This window comes from Spermophilus citellus (assembly GCF_964194105.1).
Source record: "Spermophilus citellus genome assembly, chromosome: 8".
NCBI classification, from domain to species: Eukaryota; Metazoa; Chordata; class Mammalia; order Rodentia; family Sciuridae; genus Spermophilus; species Spermophilus citellus.
In genome coordinates, this window is record NC_138189.1 from 39,873,257 (window position 1) to 39,893,451 (window position 20,195).

Genomic DNA, 20,195 nt, shown 5'->3' on the forward strand with positions numbered 1-20,195 from the left:
CCTTTCCTATCCCCTACTATCCCCCCTCCCCTTCCTTCACATCTTCTCTCTCTACCCCATCTACTGTAATTCATTTCTCTCCTTGTTAATTTTCCCATTCCCTCACAACCTCTTATATGTAATTTTGTATAGCAATGAGGGTCTCCCTTCATTTCCATGCAATTTCCCTTTTCTCTCTCTTTCCCTCCCATCTCATTTCTCTGTTTAAAGTTAATCTTTTCTTCCTGCTCTTCCTCCCTACTCTGTTCATAGTTGCTCTCATTATATCAAAGAAGACATTTGGTATTTGTTTTTTAGGGATTGGCTAGCTTCACTAAGCATAATCTGCTCTAGTGCCATCCATTTCCCTGCAAATTCTATGATTTTGTCATTTTTATTGCTGCATAGTACTCCATTGTGTATAGATGCCACGTTTTTTTATCCATTCATCTATTGAAGGGCATCTGGGTTGGTTCCACAGTCTAGCTATTGTGAATTGTGCTGCTATGAACATCGATGTGGCAGTATCCCTGTAGCATGCTCTTTTAAGGTCTTCAGGGAATAGTCCAAGAAGGGCAATAGCAGGGTCAAATGGTGGTTCCATTCCCAGCTTTCCCAGGAATCTCCAAACTGCTTTCCAAATTGGCCACACCAATTTGCAGACCCACCAACAATGTACAAGTGTACCCTTTTCTCCACATCCTCGCCAGCACTTGTTGTTGTTTGACTTCATAGTGGCTGCCAATCTTACTGGAGTGAGATGGTATCTTAGGGTGGTTTTGATTTGCATTTCTCTGACTGCTAGAGATGGTGAGCATTTTTTCATGTACTTGTTGATTGATTGTATGTCCTCCTCTGAGAAGTGTCTGTTCAGGTCCTTGGCCTATTTGTTGATTGGGTTATTTGTTATCTTATTGTCTAATTTTTTGAGTTCTTTGTATACTCTGGATATTAGGGCTCTATCTGAAGTGTGAGGAGTAAAAATTTGTTCCCAGGATGTAGGCTCCCTATTTACCTCTCTTATTGTTTCTCTTGCTGAGAAAAAACTTTTTAGTTTAAGTAAGTCCCATTTGTTGATTCTTGTTATTAACTCTTGTGCTATGGGTGTCCTATTAAGGAATTTGGAGCCCGACCCCACAATATGTAGATTGGAGCCAACTTTTTTTTCTATCAGACGCAGAGTCTCTGATTTGATATCTAGCTCCTTGATCCATTTTGAGTTAACTTTTGTGCATGGCGAGAGAAAGGGATTCAGTTTCATTTTGTTGCATATGGATTTCCAGTTTTCCCAACACCATTTGTTGAAGATGCTATCCTTCTTCCATTGCATGCTTTTAGCCCCTTTATCAAATATAAGATAGTTGTAACTTTGTGGATTAGTCTCTGTGTCCTCTATTCTATACCATTGGTCCACCCGCCTGTTTTGGTACCAGTACCATGCTGTTTTTGTCACTATTGCTCTGTAATATAGTTTGAAATCTGGTATCGCTATACCGCCTGATTCACACTTCCTGCTTAGAATTGCTTTTGCTACTCTGGGTCTTTTATTTTTCCATATGAATTTCATGATTGCTTTATCGATTTCTACAAGAAATGCCGTTGGGATTTTGATTGGTATCGCATTAAACCTATAGAGAACTTTTGGTAATATCGCCATTTTGATGATGTTAGTTCTGCCTATCCATGAACAGGGTATATTTTTCCATCTTCTAAGATCTTCTTCTACTTCTCTCTTTAGGGTTCTGTAGTTTTCATTGTATAAATCTTTCACCTCTTTTGTTAGGTTGATTCCCAAGTATTTTATTTTTTTTGAGGATATTGTGAATGGAGTGTTTTACCTCATTTCCGTTTCAGAAGTTTTGTCACTGATATACAGAAATGCCTTTGATTTATGCGTGTTGATTTTATATCCTGCCACTTTGCTAAATTCATTTATTAGTTCTAGTAGTTTCTTTGTAGATCCTTTTGGGTCTTCTAGGTATAGGATCATGTCGTCCGCAAATAGTGATAATTTAAGTTCTTCTTTTCCTATTTTTATGCCTTTAATTTCTTTTGTCTGTCTAATTGCTCTGGCTAGTATTTCAAGGACTAAATTAAATAGAAGTGGTGATAGGGGGCATCCCTGTCTTGTTCCAGATTTTAGAGGGAATGCCTTCAACTTTTGTCCATTCAGAATGATGCTAGCCTGAGGCTTAGCATAGATAGCTTTTACAATGTCAAGGTAAGTTCCTGTTATCCCAAGTTTTTCTAATGTTTTGAACATAAAGGGATGCTGTACTTTGTCGAATGCTTTCTCTGCGTCTATTGAGATGATCATATGGTTCTTATCTTTAAGTCTATTGATGTGGTGAATAACATTTATTGATTTCCGTATATTGAACCATCCTTGCATCCCAGGGATGAATCCTACTTGATCATGGTGCACAATTTTTTTGATGTGTTTTTGTATTCGATTCACCAGAATTTTATTGAGGATTTTTGCATCTAGGTTCATTAGAGATATTGGTCTGTAGTTTTCTTTCTTTGAGGTGTCTTTGTCTGGTTTCGGAATCAGGGTGATGTTGGCCTCATAGAATGAATTTGGAAGAGCTCCCTCTTTTTCTATTTCCTGAAATAACTTGAAAAGTATTGGTATTAATTCTTCTTTAAAGGTTTTGTAAAACTCCGCTGTATACCCATGCAGTCCTGGGCTTTTCTTGGTTGGTAGTATTTTGATTGCTTCTTCAATTTCATCCATTGATATTGGACTGTTCAAATTGTGTGTATCCTCCTGACTCAGTCTGGACAAGTCATATGACTTAAGAAATTTATTGATGTCTTCACTATCTTCTATTTTATTGTAATATAGGTTTTCAAAATAATTTCTAATTGTCTTCTGTATTTCTGTAGCATCTGTTGTGATATTGCCTTTTTCATCCCGTATGTTAGTAATTTGAGTTCTCTCTCTTCTTCTCTTCGTTAGCGTGGCTAAAGGTCTGTCGATCTTATTTATTTTTTCAAAGAACCAACTTTTAGTTTTGCTAATTTTTTCAATAGTTTCTTTTGTTTCAATTTCATTGATTTCCACTCTGATTTTAATTATTTCTTGCCGTCTGCTACATTTGCTGTTATTTTGCTCTTCCTTTTCTAGGGCTTTGAGATGAAGTGTGAGCTCATTTATTTGTTGTTTTTTTCTTTTTTTGAGGAATGACCACCAGGCGATGAATTTCCCTCTTAAAACTGCTTTCATTGTGTCCCATAGATTCTGATACGTTGTGTCTGTATTTTCATTTATCTCTAAGAATTTTTTGATTTCCTCCTTTATGTCTTCTGTAACCCATTGATCATTCAGTAACATATTGTTCATTTTCCATGTGATGTAGGATTTTTCCTTCCTTCTTTTATCATTGATTTCCAGTTTCATTCCATTATGATCTGATAAAATGCATGGTATTATCTCCACCCCTTTATATTTACTGAGGGTTGCCCTATGGCATAATATATGGTCTATTTTTGAGAAGGATCCATGTGCTGCTGAGAAAAAAGTATATCCATTTGATGATGGTTGATATATTCTATATATGTCAGTTAAGTCTAGGTTATTGATTGTGGTATTGAGTTCTATAGTTTCTTTATTCAACTTTTGTTTGGAGGATCTGTCCAATGGTGAGAGAGGTGTGTTGAAGTCACCCATAATTATTGTGTTGTGGTCTATTTGATTCTTGAACTTGAGGAGAATTTGTTTTATGAATGTTGCAGCACCATTATTTGGTGCACAAATATTGATAATTGTTATGTCTTGTTGGTGAATGGTTCCTTTTAACAGTATATAATGTCCTTCCTTATCCCTTTTGATTAACTTAGTCTTGAAGTCGATTTTATTCGATATGAGGATGGCCACCCCTGCTTGCTTACGAGGACCGTGTGCGTGGTATATTTTTTCCCATCTTTTCACCTTCAGCCTGTGTATGTCTTTTCCAATCAGATGTGTCTCCTGGAGGCAGCATATTGTTGGATTTGTTTTTTGAATCCATGATACCAGCCTATGTCGCTTTATTGGAGAGTTTAAGCCATTAACATTCAGAGTTACTATTGATATATGGTTTGTACTTCCAGCCATGTTTGATTATTTATCCTTTTTTAAAAAAAATTTAGTTTGTTTCTCCATGATTATCTTTCCCCTCGCTCTCTTCTTTACTGAGGCACTTCCCACTGATGGTTTTGGTTATTGTTTTTCATTTCTTCCTCGTGTAGTGTTTTGCTCAAAATGCTTTGCAATGCTAGTTTTCTGGCTGCAGATTCTTTTAACTTTTGTTTATCATGAAAGATTTTTATTTCGTTGTCATACCTGAAGCTTAATTTTGCTGGGTATAGAATTCTTGGTTGGCATCCATTGTCTTTCAGTGTTTGAAATACATTGTTCCATGACCTTCTTGCTTTCAGTGTCTGTGATAAAAAATCCGTTGTTCACCTTATTGGTTTACCCCTGAATGTAATCTGCCTCCTTTCTCTTGTAGCTTTTAATATTTTCTCTTTGTTCTGTATATTGGATATCTTCATAACAATGTGTCTTGGCGTTGGTCTACTGTGATTTTGTGTGCTCGGTGTCCTGTATGCATCTTCAATTTGTATATCTGTTTCCTTTTTTATTTCTGGAAAGTTTTCTGTAATTATTTCATTCAGCAGGTTACTCATTCCCTTGGTTTGAATCTCTGTACCTTCTTCTATCCCGATGACTCGTAAGTTTGGTTTTTTTATGTTATCCCATAACTCTTGGATGTTTTTCTGGTGATTTTTTACCAGCCTTTCTGAGTTGGCTAGACTCTTTTCAAGATGATATATTTTGTCTTCATCATCTGACGTTCTGGCTTCTACTTGCTCCACTCTGTTAGTGATACTCTCAATTGAGTTTTTAATTTGGTTTATCGTTTCCTTCATTTCTAGAATTATTGTTTGATTATTTTTTATAATCTCTATCTCCTGATAAAGATGCTTAACTTCTTCTTTTATCTGTTTATGTAATTCATTCTCAATGTGTTCTTTCGCTGCTTGAATTTGCTGTCTCGTATCCTCTTTAAGGTTCCATTCCATCTGTCTAAGGTGTTCCTTGAGTTCTTTATGTGACCATTTTTCTGATGACTCTAGGTCCTCCTGAATATTTAGGCTGTCCTGCATTGTTTGTACTCCTTTTCTTCCTTGCTTTTTCAAGTTGCTCATGTTACTTCTTGTTCTGTTTGACTGCTGAGTTACTCTTTACTCCTATAAATTTTTTTGATGCTGTAGCCGCAGGTTTCAATGAAGTTATGTCCTCTGCCACAGTCTGGTGACGTCAGTTCTCTGCCATGGTGGTATCTCTTGCAAATGGCGACAGTTCGTTTCCCTTTGCCGGGTGACCAATGCAACGGGTGGGTCCTTACTGTCTCTCCCAAGCCCCGTTTCAAACCTGTGGCCACTACCTATGAAGGCTTGGTTGGCATTTACCTCCGTAGGAACAGAAGGGCTGACCAGTTGTTTCAGCCAGATGGATTAGTGCTGAGTCACAGCTGTTTGTCTGCAGGAAGCAGGTGAACGGGAGCTTGAATTCAGCCGATCCAGGCTCAGTGTGTGTTCTGAAAGGCCCAGACTGATCGCCCCAGATCCACGTCAGTTCAGCATTGCCTAGTGATCCCTCAGAGCCGAGAGATCGATTTCATCCAGGCTGCAAGCCAGGGAGTCGCTCGCCATGTCTACTTCTTCGCCGGAGAAATGGACCAAAACCACCCCGAAGCTTCTCCCTTGGAAATTCCACCTTGGTCTATTTCACTCGGGTCCTCAAGCGGGTGTCGTGCCAGAGGCCCCGGGCCAAACCTCCCCCGCCCACCCCAGCCCCACAGAGCCTGAGCACGATCCTCCGCACGTCTGTCCACAGGTCAGGGAGCCCAACCTGCACGGATCTCCAAGCCCGGAGTTGTGGTGCGTGTGGGCTGCGCCCTGGTCGGCTAAGGGCGCTGGGGCTGCGTGGGTGTATTTAAATGGGACATGCTTCTTTGCTTGTGCGTGAATGGCGGCTGCATTGGCTGTTATAATGAGCTCCTTTCTTAGATTGGCATCTAGGGAAAGGATGCTACAGATAAGATCTTTTGCTCATGTACTGTATTCTCAGCCTTAGTGGACTTGGCACTAGTGTCTTGTGCTGAGGGGTCCTGAGTTGTGCTTTGTCTGCTTAGGTTTCCAGGAATAAGAGCCCCTCTAGATGCTTCTAGTTGTGAAGCAGGACTTCAATACTTTGCTGGTTCTTTTTTATTTTTGGTACTGGGATTGAACCCAGGGGTGATTAACCTCTGAGCTATCCTCAGTCCTTTTGTCATATTTTATTTAGAGATAGGGTCTCACTGAGTTGCTTATGGTCTCGCTAAATTGCTGGCTTTGTGTGATCTATTTGCCTTAGCCTCCTGAGCCGCTGGGATTTCAGGTGTGGACCACTGTGCTCAACCCACCTGTAGTTCTTATTCTGTGTTTTTATTTAATGTAACCCAAATGTAAGTCTGTTCCCAAAATTCTATGGTAAGCAGCTCCCTCTTCCCTCTGATTCTGGCTTCCTTTTCTTCAGTTCCCCAGATGGTCCTTTGCAAGCAGTGTGTCCCAGAGCTGTCTTCTCAAACAGAAGTCTTTGCTGGGTGGGGTCTTACTAACTCCTGAGATACCCTCAAGCCATCTTTCCTATTGTCCTGATGCAAACTACTTGGTGGCTTCTGTTTCTCCTCCTCCTCCTCCTCCTCCTCTTCTTCCTTCTTATTCTAAGATGGGGCTCTCTCTGTATTGCCCAGGATAGCCTCACTTACTATTCTCCTGCCTCAGAATCCCAAGTAGCTGGGATTACAAGGATGGGCTACTGCACCCAGATTCTTTTCGTAACGGCATTAATCTCTTTAGCAACCATATTCTTCTTGGATGCAACTTTAAATGTGCTTTATTTTGGGACAAACTCCAAGTTTTATATCTTTCCACACTGATTTTTGCTTTTGATTCTCCCTGTGAATCTGGCTAAAAGCAGCCAACAATACCCCTACCACTGCCTATATGCTGTGTTGCCTTGAAATTTCCTGCACCACATTAATTAATCCATCACCTTTAAACTCAACTTCCCATAAAGTCTCAACATGAGCAAAGTGTAGACAAATTCTTTGCCAGAACTGAAACACCCTAGAGTCCTCATTTCCATCTGAAACTTCATGAGCATAGTCTTTACTCTTCACATTCCTATCAGCATTGTTGTTTTGAGCTTCCACCAGAATCATTCATGAAGTTCTCTTTATGGCATTCTAAGCTTTTTCCAGTCTGCTTCTCCAAATTGATCCAAACTCCTCCTTCAAATGAATTCCAAAGGCTCCTGAACCACACGGTCATGTTTAATCATAGCAACCACCTCACTTCTCAGTAGCAATTTTCCATTTTAGTCAGATTTCCATCTCTCTGACAAAATATCTGATGTAAACAACTTAAAGGTGGAAAGATTTAATTTGGTTCATGGTTTCAATCCTTGGCCACTTTGCCCCTGTCCTTTTGGACTTGTGGTGAGGCTGAATATCATGGCAGGGAACATGGGAAGGAGAGCTGCTCACATTATGGCAGTCAGGAAGCAAAAAAAGAGAGAGAGGGAGAAAAGGGATCAGGGTCCACATATAATCTTCACTGCTCCAATGACCTGTTTCCTCCAACTAGGCCCAAATTCCCCATCATCTGGGGACCAAGACTTCAACACACAAGCTTTGGTGGGGCTGGGGGGGGGCACTTAAGATCCAAACCACAGCAGAATCCCAGGTCTCATTTCCCACTCTTCTTTCACCTGTGTTTTCTTAGCCTCAGGATTACTGTTTCAGGGAGGCAGATCAGAGAAGTCAGGGACCCATGATTATCTCATGGTTCCCAGGGCAACTTCACTGAGAACCACTGATCTTTGTCCATGGTCATCCATCCCACTTCCACTTATTTTTAAATTTAGATAGGCCTAAAAAAAAAGAGTGTATATTATTATGATTTGCTTACAATGAAGAGAATCCTTGAAACTAACAACAAAAACTCAGGAAAATTGCGCACAATAAGTGGCAGACATCAGAAGCAGAAAGACCTGAAATACTTGTAGACTGATGTGATTGTGGAGGACTTTCATAGTGGGCAATAAGCTTTTTATATTATGAAGTTTGGGGAAAATAAGTCAAATGCAGCTCTACAGTGCAAAGCAACAGGAATAGGTATTGGTATATTGAAGAAAAATGGAGATTTTATAGAGAGACAACCTGGGGATTGGGTATAAATAGAGTAGATGAATTAGGAAGAGGCGAAGGAGGAATTGAATGAGTTCCTTCATCCTTTACATTTTAACATTAATAGTTATCACACAGTCTTTAAAGTAGCTCTGGCCTTCCTTTGTGTTTGACCTTGAGATAAGGGTGCTGGCATGTTTTTGTGTCCATGTCCACCATAATATCTGCAATATTATCTGATTGAGTGCAGATGTCTTATAATTTGATTTTGTTTTCATTGAATTTATATCATATGACAAAGGTCTCCAAGAGAACCTAGGCCTTGATTTGGAAAGTCTGCTGATTTTAGAAAATCTGTCTTTAGTTACTGATTTCTCTTACAGTCTTGCTGAAACTGGAAAGTCTCTCGAAGAAACCAAGAACAGATCTGCCATATCCCTTTTGGCTGCAGAGGAGGAAATAAATCAGCTAAAAAAGCAGTAAGAAAAATGATAGGATTATTGCAGCCTGCCGATTAATCATTGACTCAAGTTTTTTTTTGATGCTCTATTACAGTATGAAAAAATATTATTCATAATTAGAGAGAAAAGGCAGCAACATTTTTAGTAATGTTTGATATATTTTTCTTATTACAAAAATGTTACCTAAGACTCAGTTGTAGAGTGCTCACTTAGGATGCTTGTGGGTCCTGGGTTCAATCCCAATACCACAAAAAGAAAACAAAAATATTACTTACGTGATATAGGCTAAAGTCTCTGAAGTACAACATAATATGAAGACATCTAAAAACCCTCTCATAATCCTAGTGCCAGTAACTGTCCATTTGATGTTCCTTATGATTAACAGTGCAGAATACAGAATAAAGTATATAAGTATATATTTTTGATCCCATTGTTTTTCTCTATCACCATGAAAAAATGATTGCAGAACTTAGTTTCAAATACATTCATCATTTCCATCATTTGGATATTTCCTTCATGTTGAATATTAACTTAGATGTGGATTTTCAACATTGGAAAACAATACTGGGATAATTTTGTGGAAAATCAGAGCTTAAATTTCATATTATTACCTAAAGATCAATTTCTAGAAGGGAACAAATCAACATGTGGATCCTTTAAGGTTATATGTTTCTTGGTGTTAGTTTTGATTTCCAAGTGGGAAGTGTTTTACTCACTTACACTCACAGACACACACTCAAACTCACACTTTCTGATGGTTTTCACATTCTAGTTGTTCTCCTTTCTTCAGGAACACACATATCTCTTAGTTTAGAAGCTGTTCTGTTTTCCACTTCTAGCTTCTCCCTCATCATCATTTTAATCTCTTATTTCCTATTTGGTACACGTTCACAAGTTCATTGATCATATTGCTCATTCATCTCCATAGTTCTGAATCTGTTGTCTGCTGTTTCTGGTGTAGCTTTTAACCCTATTACCTTTTTTTCACTTCTCCTTCATCCTTCTGAATCTTACTTCTCACCTTCTCATCTTGCACTATTGTCATGATCATCACAGCATGTTCTTCTATGGCTTTTGCTTCTGTTTTGTGGAAGCCACATCTCTTTGGATCTTCAGGAGGGTGCCAGTTTTATTTCTAAAGATTTTTTTGTTGGTTTGTTTCCATACTCCATTATTTTCATAGTTTTGTACTTCTAGATAGTCTTGTGAATACCATTCAATTTCCACTGAAGTCCACCCCTCCAACTCATTTTTTTTTCTTTTGAGGTACTGGGGAGTGAACCCAGAGCCTCATGTTTGCTAGGCAAGTGAGCAACACCTTCAGCCCTGGACTAGGATTTGAAGGTCAGGTGTTTCCAGAATTTCATAGAATGTAGACCAGTGTGGAACAGCATGAGTATAGGTCCACTCTACTTCTCTTAGAGGCCCTGCATGAGCATTCTTTCTTTAGGGACCTTTTCCCATGTAAGCTGCAGATGGGGACTAACCCCTAGATACTGGCAATTCTGCTCTTTGCTCATATGTATTTGTTCATGTGTATTTCCATCTCACCTTTCCAATGCAAAATGGCAGGCTAATGTTAGGTATACCAGTTGTTGCTTATTGCCCTCTCTCTCTCTCTCTCTCTCTCTCTCTCTTCTTTCTCTTCATTTCCTTTTTCCTTTCTTTCCTTTCCTCTATTTAATCTTTCCCTTCCCTCCCCACCCTGTTCTCTCTGCTCTTCAGGCTTAAATCTCTTCAAGCCCAGGAGGAGGCTCGCCATAGGAACTCAGAACCTAGGCGTACAGACCAGAGCAGAGAACAGAGCAGAGACCAGATCAGACCTGAGCACCGCAGTTCCTTCAAGAGGGGCTCAGAGAGAAGGAGCTCTGATCAGAGGAACTCGGAGCCACGCTCTGATCAGAGGAACTCGGAGCCACGCTCTGATCAGAGGAACTCGGAGCCACGGACCTTAGAGCAGCGGTGCGCAGAGCAGCGGAACTTAGAGCAGCGGTGCGCAGAGCTGCGGAGCTTGGAGCAGCAGCGGAGCTTGGAGCAGCGGTGCGCAGAGCAGCGGAACGCAGAGGTGATCTCTGACTATGAGAAACAGCTCCGAAACCTGAAGGATGAGATTGCTGTCTTGTCTGCTGAAAAAGCTGGTCTTCAAGGAAGGTCTGACAAATTCTCATTGATCTTTTCATTTGGCTTTTTTCCCCCCTCTGAGCTAGTAGTAAAAGTGCGAAGTTGGTGGAGTTGGGGACTACAATGACCCTATACCAAACTGCAACAATTTGGGAAGCTTTGTCTTATAAGGGGATCATTTTCTTTCTGCACTCTTCCAGAGAGAGAAAACAACTCCTGGATTGCTAGTAATTTCCCTTCAATGGGGAAATATGGGGAGGGCGGTTGTTTACTTGAAACCAGGCTGTGTGCACTGGTCAGGTGAGAGGTGCCTGAGTTGAAAGGATGTTCATGACGTAGGGGTTCTTTTCTCTGAGGTCTAGGACTCTTCTCTCCAGGGACAGCAGTCTGCGGTATTTTTTTCTTAAAATTTTTAAAAATTTGTTCTTTTTAGATATACACGACAGTAGAGTGTATTTTTTAATATTTATTTTTTTAGTTGTAGTTGGACACAATACATTTGTTTTATTTATTTATTTTTATGTGGTGCTGAGGATCGAACCCAGGGCCTCATTCATGCTAGATGAGTGCTCTACCGCTGAGGGAGTATAACTTATCCTAATTAGGATCCCATTCTTGTGGTTGTACATGATGTGGTGTTTCACTGGTTGTGTATTCATATATGAACATAGGAAAGTGATGTCTGATTTCATTCTACTGTCTTTCCTATTCCCATCCTTCCTCCCTTCCCTTCATTCCTCTTTGTCTAATCCAATGAACTTCGATTCTTTCCTTCCCTACCTTTATTGTGTGTTAGCATCTGCATATCAGAGAGAAATTCTGCCTTTGGTTTTGGGGGACTGGCTTATTTCACTTAGCATAATAATCTCCAGTTCCATCCATTTGCCAGCAAATGCCATAATTTCATTCTTCTTTATGGCTGAGTAATATTCTATTGTGTGTGTGTGTGTGTGTGTGTGTGTGTGTAGGTATGTGTGTGTGTGTATGTATATATATGTAATATTTTCTTTATCCATTTGTTGAAGGGCATGGTATTTTTTTTTCCTATGTCACATGATGGGTGGTGTGTATAGGTTAAGTATTATGAAATCCTTTTCCACTGAAGGGCAGGTGTGTTGAGGTGGGTCATTAAGACAGTGTGAGATGAAGACACAGAAGCATGTTGATTTTGGGAGTCTCCTCATCACTTTTATTTTTTCTACCCCCTCTGCTCCAGGCTCCCAGCATGCTCTAATTCAGGCTATTGAAACATCATCCTTGCCTGTACCCATTTCCCTAAATGACTCCCTCTGTGCTGTCCTGGTGCTGATGTGTACTTGCTCCCTGGAACCTGTTCCTTTCTGCCATGGTAGGGGCATCTTCACCCTGGAAATTAGCAAACATAAGGCCTTCTCCACCCCTTCTGATAGCCTGCCAGTCAACACTGACAGCATTGTACAGTTTCTCATGTAAAACGTCCCTTTTCTGGGGCCATGTCCTCTGGATTAGCTGGTTGATAACTTCACTTCCTATTGGGTAGCCATCCAGATTGTCCCACAAGGCTGGAGCGATGCGCTCCTGTGGTGTGTTAGTATTCCAGGGTCAGAGTCAGAAACACCCACCTCTGACTTCTCCTCTTGAACTCTGGCTCTTGCTAGGTGTTCCTTGAGAGGATGGTCTTTTAGTTTTTTAAAGCTTCAAGTTCCTTATGTGTAAAATGGCCAAGAAGCAGAGCTGGCCTCACAGGGTTGTTTCAAGGATAGACGTGCCACACTAAGGGGAGTGCTTTATAAATCCCAACTCACTAGGCAGATATGGAATATTTCTTCCAGTAATTTCTTACTGGGGGTGGCCTTTGAGACTAGGGGGAAAGTCATTCCAGAGAGCCACTTGACCTCCCTTGGAGGGTTGGGTGTGTCATTTGCAGTTGATGTGGGGAGAAGAACGGGAACAAGCAGAGGCCAGGGACTCAGCGTGTCCTAGCCTGATTCCTCCTCCTCCACAGGGCACCCAGGAGCCGGTCTCCTAGCCCTGGCCCACGCAGCGGCAGCCACAGCCGCAGCCACAGCCGGAGCCACAGCCGGAGCCACAGCCGCAGCCAGAGCCACAGCCGCAGCCAGAGCCACAGCCGCAGCCGCAGCCACAGCCTCAGCCACAGCCCCAGCCACAGCCCCAGCCACAGCCCCAGCCGGAGCAGGTCCAACAGCCCCAACAACAAAATCACCAAGATCAGAAGCACGTCCCCAAATGGTGGTTCCAAAATGTCCAGTGTGGCACGCAAAGCTGCTCTCCTGTCCAGATTCAGCGACGCCTATTCCCAGGCCCGCCTGGATGCCCAGTGCTTGCTGCGGCGCTGCATCGACAAAGCAGAGACAGTGCAGCGGATCATCTACATCGCCACTGTGGTAGGTGACACTCTGGTGGCCAGACTTGAGCTGTCCTGGGTGCAGTGGGGAGATATTTGGATAAAGTGAATGGTACAACTTTAAAGGGACTTGTGCATCTTGAGGTCACTGAATGGGGGCATTCCAGTCTCCCCTTCTGTCCCTTCCCTCTCCTTCACTCCTTCCTTTCTCCCTCACTTCCTCCCTCTCTCCCTCCCTTCTTTCATTACAAATATTCGGGGGTGAATTGCTTTTCACGACAATAACTGTTCATATGCATTTATTAGTATTGACCGATTTGTTGAAGAAGTGTCCATAAATGTAGCACTCTTTTCAATGGGTATATACTAGGTTGATTAGCACTGTAAATCAACTTTGTCTAATATGATCATACGAGCACACACACACACACACACTATATATATATATATATATATATATATATATATATATATATATAATCAATCACTGCAAATTACTGTTGCTTGATTCATTTACTTCAGGTCTAAACATCAGAAGTTGCAATTGTGTCAACTCTTCATTTATTTAATGAAGAGTAGTTAATGAAACTGCTAATACACCAGCTTGCTTGAGTAGGGCAAATTAAAAACCTACAGTCCTTAGTTTCCAAAGTAAATACATTTGTTCAATGGGTTGTTCAATGCTATACTGAGATACTAAGGGTCTATTATGAGAATAATTAGATATAAAAAAGAAAATGTTGCTATGACAGCAGAATTGTCCAGAATCCTGTGTCTATTCATTTATATCAGAGGTCAGTACACTATGGCCTGTGGACTATACCTGGGCCTGGCTTGTATTTCTATGAGAAATACTGCCCCAAAACTAAGAATGTAAGAATGATTTTTACATTTTTAAAGAATTGTAAGGGAAAAAATGTGAGAGACTGTAGGTAGTTTGAAAAACCTAAAAGATTTGGCTCCTCATACAAAAATTTTTTGCCAACCCTGGTTTTTATAATTAAGAATCACTGAGTTGGTTATAGCTGTGCAAACATAGAGGCTGGGTCTCTTTTTTGTAACTGAGTTTTCCCGGGGCCTACTATATAAAAGGTATTTAGAAAGATTTATTGAATTAATATGTAACAGGAAATATGCATGACAATGTGCTTATGTAGGGAATGAACTCTAGACTAATAGTTTTCTCTCATTCTTGGCCAGTGATATGCTATTGTAGTGGGCTCATGGTAGAGGACCTCTGTCCTTAAATCTGTACTATCCTGCTTCACTGCACTCAGAAAGACCAGAACAGTGGTTAATGCTTGCAATTAGTGAATGAGGGCTGTTATGTATCTACTTGCATGCTTTTCAAAATTGAGAGATGTTATTTTCTATCATATTAAAAACATTTCGACCAACTGTGTTCAGTTATCTGAAGTCTAATATGATGTGGACTTTGTTATTCTTTTGAATTCATTTCTTTGAACTTATTTACCCTCCTCCTCTTATTAGATAATAAATGTGCTGTGTTTTCACATGCAGGAGGCATTTCACGTGGCGAAAATGGCATTCAGACACTTCAAGATCCGGGTGAGGAAGACATTAACACCAAATTATGGAGGGTCGAATGACTTTGAGAATGCTGTCTCCGAATATATCATTTGCCATCTTGATCTGTATGATTCCGTTAGCAGTGTTAACGTAAGTGTTGGGTCTCTTGTTAGAACTGGCTTGTGGTTGATGACATTTGCAATGGAGATTCATAATTCAGGAACTCGTTAGCATTTGTATTGCTTCCAGTTAACAGAAGAAAGAACAGCATTCAGTTAGTCTTGTAGCACTAGTCACTTCTATTTTTTTCTTAGAAATTTTATGGAAAAAAATGTCCTGAGCTTCAGAGTTCTGTTCTTCAAGTGGGGCCCTAAGATTGGGAGATAGAATATCATAGTTCTTAAGAGGAAGGGATTTGGGAAGTAAGGATGGATTTGCATACTGACCCTACCATTTGACTGCGCCATGTGATGTTACATGTTTACATAACCTTTCGGGGCTTAGATTTTCTAACCTTTAAATGGAAACAACAATGATTAATACCCCACAGAGTCATTGAGAGGATTTAATGAAAGAAAGCGGATCGTTTGCTTAGCACAAGACTTTGCACATAGTAAACACTCAATAAAAGCAAGCTATTTTAATTATTCTTATGGATTAGGAACACGTCAGACTTCTGTGTTGGCACCTTATACACTTACACAGCAAAGAAAAATAAGAAAATAATTTAAGAATCCGTGGACCATTTTCCCTCTTAGTTTTGGGCCTTCAGCATGTCATTTGTGCTCTGTGTATCTTTCCTCCTTCCTTATTAAAGAGTGACAAAATCCTTCTTTATGTAGCACCTATACTGTTTTTCTGACTTATTTTCACTGAAACCCTCTTTTCCCATCCCCCATTGGTCCTAGCTGATGTTAGAGTCCTCAGGGTGTCAGAGTGTCTTGTCACAGGTTGGCCACCAGATAATGCCATTTTTTTTTGGTTTTGTTTTTCAGGATGTGATCCGTGCCATGAATGTCAACCCCAAGATCTCGTTCCCCCCTGAAGTTGACTTTTGCCTTCTCAGTGACTTTATCCAGGAGATTTGCTGCATTGCCTTTGCCATGCAGTCCTTAGAGCCACCCCTTGACATTGCCTTTGGGGCGGATGGAGAAGTTTTTAATGACACCAAGTAAGAGACACAGGAGCAGAAGCTAAGGGATCCCCCTTAATAACTGCCTTGCTTCTGTTCCTGGGAACAGTGCCGGGGAGGGGACTCCAGTGTATGTGTGTGTTGGTGGGGGGACGAGTAGACCCTCTGCTCTCCAGGGCCTGCTGTGGACTTCTCTGTACTTCTGAGCAGGCCCTTCCTGGGTTCATTCTCCACTAAACAGACTGGGCTTTGGGGAGAACTAAGGGTACTTGGAACCTGTCTGGAACATTTTAAAAGAAAGGTGCTCTATAAATGCAAATGTGTATTATTTTTTATTGGCTTTTATTGAATTATTTAGGCTAGGTACCTCAAAGTACAGTGTGCAGTGTGCAGATCACTCAAGGTGCTTGTGCAAAACGCACATTCCTGTGCCACATTCCATGATATGCTGTTTCATGCTGTCAGTCTGTGGTGGAGCTTAGGAAGCTGCAGTTTAAAAAGTATCCAGTGTGCTTTGTGCACACTAAAGTTTGAGAGGATGCACTGTATTCTTATCTAGAATCAGATTTCTAAATTTTACATGACAGATATTCTCTTTATAAATTAAAAGATATTAAATTAATTTTAAACATTTATCGAGATTTGATGAAATTTTAGCTATAACTGGAGATTAATTTGGGAAGAGGCCAAGAACACTGATTCTGTCTTGGGCTGCCTGGGTTCAAATCTCAGCTCCACTTCCTGTTGGCTGAGTAGTCCTAGGCATGCTACTCTGTTTTCCTGTTCCTTAATTTCTTCTCTGTCAAAGGGGGAAATAATGATGCCTACTCCCTAGGAATAGAAGGATAGCTGAGGTAACTGCTGGCATGCTCAGGAAATATCAGCTCTGGGTGTTGTTGGTGTCATGGAGTCGGGGGGAAGGGGCTACCCAGGACTCTTGAGAGCATGTTGTTGAGGGAGACCACATACCTTTTGGGGGCTTAGGCAAATCACATCAGTGATTGGGCTTTCTGGTTGCCTTTCAGCACAGCTTTTATCTGTTTCTAGTTTCTTTTAGGTCACTGATCCCAGCATGCCTCCACTCATGGAAGAACATGACATCACAGGTGGATCTTTCTGGTTCATTTACAGAGCATATATCATCATGGTCATCCACCTTCCTTTATTCCTCTCTCCTTTGGAGGACGGAGAGTAACACTCAAACTTTCACCCATTTTAGTTTGTAGAATTTGCCCATTTCCCAGACCTGTCTGCCCTCCCAGTCACAGGCCTTTAACCAGAGGCACCTCCTGCCTTTCTTGCCTGGATGGCTGTCCAGTTAAAATTGGGATTCTGAACAAAGATCGGCTTTGTTTCTACCTTCAGCTCTCTGAATCCGCCAGGGTCTCCATCTGCAGATTCAACCAACCAGGGAATCATGGTTCATGCTCTGCTGAGTATTCATTTTAATGAAAGTGTCTGCAATTAAATATAGGCGAGTTTGAACTACCAGTGGAGGGGGTTAACAAACTTACAGCCATTTTTATTTTTTTCCCTCATATTTAGCCTTAAAATATTGTTCACACATTTTGAGGGCAACTAAAACCTGCTATTTTATTTCCTCTCATGTTGAGACTAAACCATGTTTCCTTTATTTGTTCAGTTAAATTCTCTTTAGACTCAGTTGCAGGACCTCATATACATTAACCTTTAGTTTATCGTATTAGAGCCAACTTATTTTTGTATTTTGCCTTTGGGGCGGATGGATAAAATAGATCTATTTTTGTATAATCATCATCTGTTTTTCATTTCCTATCCTCCACACCTTTGAGCATGTTTCTGTTTGTACAAGTCGTTGGTAAACATGTTGATGTATAGGATTAAAAGAGAACCTTTAATATCTTCAGTCAGGTTCTTGTTGATCCATTCATTACTCTTTGGATAGGATCGTGGAACCAGTTTCCAGGCCACCTGCAGAAGTAAACCATCCACCTGTATTTCTTTTACTTTGTCCACAGAGACAGCATGGAGAATCTTATAGGAAGCCTATGGGACTTCAGGTAGTCTCATTTCCCTGTCTTGCAAATCTTACAATCCTGAGCAGAGAAGGAATAAGATTAGTCTCCAGGACTTGCTCTAAGTGACTTCCTGACAGGTCCTAGTTATCATTGGTTTCTATTTTAAGAGCCTGCAGCCATCTCTTTAATAACAGGATTGGGATCCATATTTACCTAGATCTAAGCATAATCAAAAAAGAAACTTCACATGCAAGGTTTCCCCTGATGATGCTATATAATTGCTTAACTTCTTTTTTCTGTTCTTTTGTGTTTACTGTAGGTACCGCCGTAGCTATGACTCGGATTTCACCGCTCCCTTGGTCTATTACCACGTATGGCCTGCTCTCATGGAGAATGACTGCGTCATTATGAAGGGAGAAGCTGTCACCAGGAGAGGGGCTTTTGTACGGTGGCCTTGCATAATGACAGTTCATCCCCAGTGTTTGATTCACAAGTTCGAGAATATTTATAAACCCAAAGATTCTATAGAAGAAGTTGATGAAGAGTTGTTTAAGATTTCATAAAAAGGAGAAGAAGATGGCCTTAGAAAAGCAGATTGTTTTTAATTTATTCTTCCATCATTCTGCATTATTCCCTGGCAGTAATTTCTTTATTGCTCTATTTATGAGACGGAACTAGTCAAATTTACCTCTTCTTAGAGGGATTATGATATTTTAAGGGAAAACCCTTGAAATCGTCTTGTTTGGAGGCTTTCTATAAACCTAAGCATTTGAAAGTGATTAATGAACTTTCAGGAAACAATTTGACAATTTTTTACTGATAAGTCTTCATTTTGGGAAACTATGAATGTGCCATTTTTCTCTCCTTGGTATGACATGTAGAAAGGGGAGGGATGGAGAAAAAGAGGAGTCAGGGAAGAGGAACAGATCAGTTTTGGAAGATTGCTTTCTCTATATTCAGGGCTATACAAGTGCTAAACATATTAAATAATTTAACAGACTTCATAAGGGAATCCTGGGTGTCTAATTGTGTGAGCATGTGTGTGTTGTAGGAGGACCAGGTGCTGCAACTGGTGGCCACAGGTGCTGGGTTGTACATAGTTCATGGGATACAGTGTCGAACCTGGCCTTACCTAAAAAGGGTTAATTCTAAAGGGAAACCCCTTGATCCAGAGCAAAACCATCATCTGGGTGGTCTCTGATTCGATTCTCTTTGAACTGGGCAATAGGGGAAGTGCCTGCCTCATGGCAGCATATAGTGAAGGGGAGGGGTGTTATTTTATTTTCAAAGAACTTAGGAAAATGGTTTGTGTAGCTTAAAAATCCCATTGTGGTGGATTGTATCTTAATAAAATGTTTTGTGCTCTGAGAGTGGAGCTCAAAAGAGTGGAGATCTGACAGCTACATATGCTCTACCATGATCTTATGAGAGCATAAGGTGTGCTTCCTGACCTCCAATACTGCCTCTTAATCACTCCGCTCGCTGCACTGCAGTTTAGCAGGGAAAGAGAGGAAGCAGCCACTGTACTCATATTCTCCACCAGTTTCCTTTATCCATCTTCCTTCTCTCACATCAAGTATATCACCAACACTTGCCCAAGTTTAAACCTCAAAATCAAAAGATTTTGATTCCCCAAAAGGAAAAACTTGGAAAAGAAAAGGGTTGAGTTGAAAGAGAAATCTTAAGAAGGGATTTTACTTGTAGGATAAAATCGTTGTATTATTATTGAAACAATAAAAACAGCATATGTGTAATATATGCAATCAGATAAATTGGAGATACAGTTCTGGTCTTCATTCATTTACAGTTAGAGAGTCAATGTGCAACAGTGGTGTTTCATTCAGTGATATTTATTCAGTACTTATCTATGATCTGAGCAATGTACTTAAATGCTAGGGGATTTGGCAATGAATAAAATAGACACAATCCCCGCCCACCTGGAGCTTATATTCTCCAACACTTGCAAACTTAAATGGGGTTTCTCATAGTTTACTCTAAGAAATTAAAAAAAATCTAGTACCAAGAATCTGAATAACCCCAAGTTCATTTTAGTGTGATTTTATTTGAAAAATTATTGCCAAATATTGGGCAGTCATAGGAAATAAAAAGAATGTAGCCCATACTGGTGACCAGTCATGGGCAAGGATAATCCTGTTGGTAAACCTCTCGTTTCACGGGATATGCATGTTGTTTGAAGCCATGTCAGTTTTTGCACATTCTTTTGTTCATTCTTAATTACTTACTTCTCTCTCTCTCTGTCTCTCTCTCTCTCTGTCTCTCTCTCTCTCTCTTTTTTTTTTAGTGGAATTCAGTGAGAGCTGTGAGTCGGTGTCGAAGCAGGAGTTTAAGTCCCATTTGCCCCCGTAACCGCATTGGTTTAAGCACGGTACTTATCTGTCTAATCATTTT

General features: G+C 40.5%; 1 protein-coding gene across 1 annotated transcript in view; it reads left to right on the forward strand.

Moving 5' to 3' along the window:
- SPATA18 (spermatogenesis associated 18) overlaps window positions 1–20,195 on the forward strand; it is a 44,414-nt gene that overhangs the window by 17,824 nt on the left and 6,395 nt on the right. The window contains exons 5-11 of the mRNA XM_081304833.1: window positions 8,585–8,680; window positions 10,388–10,813; window positions 12,768–13,167; window positions 14,649–14,807; window positions 15,653–15,828; window positions 18,106–18,229; window positions 20,089–20,172. Coding sequence (XP_081160959.1) covers window positions 8,585–8,680; window positions 10,388–10,813; window positions 12,768–13,167; window positions 14,649–14,807; window positions 15,653–15,828; window positions 18,106–18,229; window positions 20,089–20,172 — 1,465 coding nt within the window. The remainder of the gene's footprint in view (window positions 1–8,584; window positions 8,681–10,387; window positions 10,814–12,767; window positions 13,168–14,648; window positions 14,808–15,652; window positions 15,829–18,105; window positions 18,230–20,088; window positions 20,173–20,195) is intronic.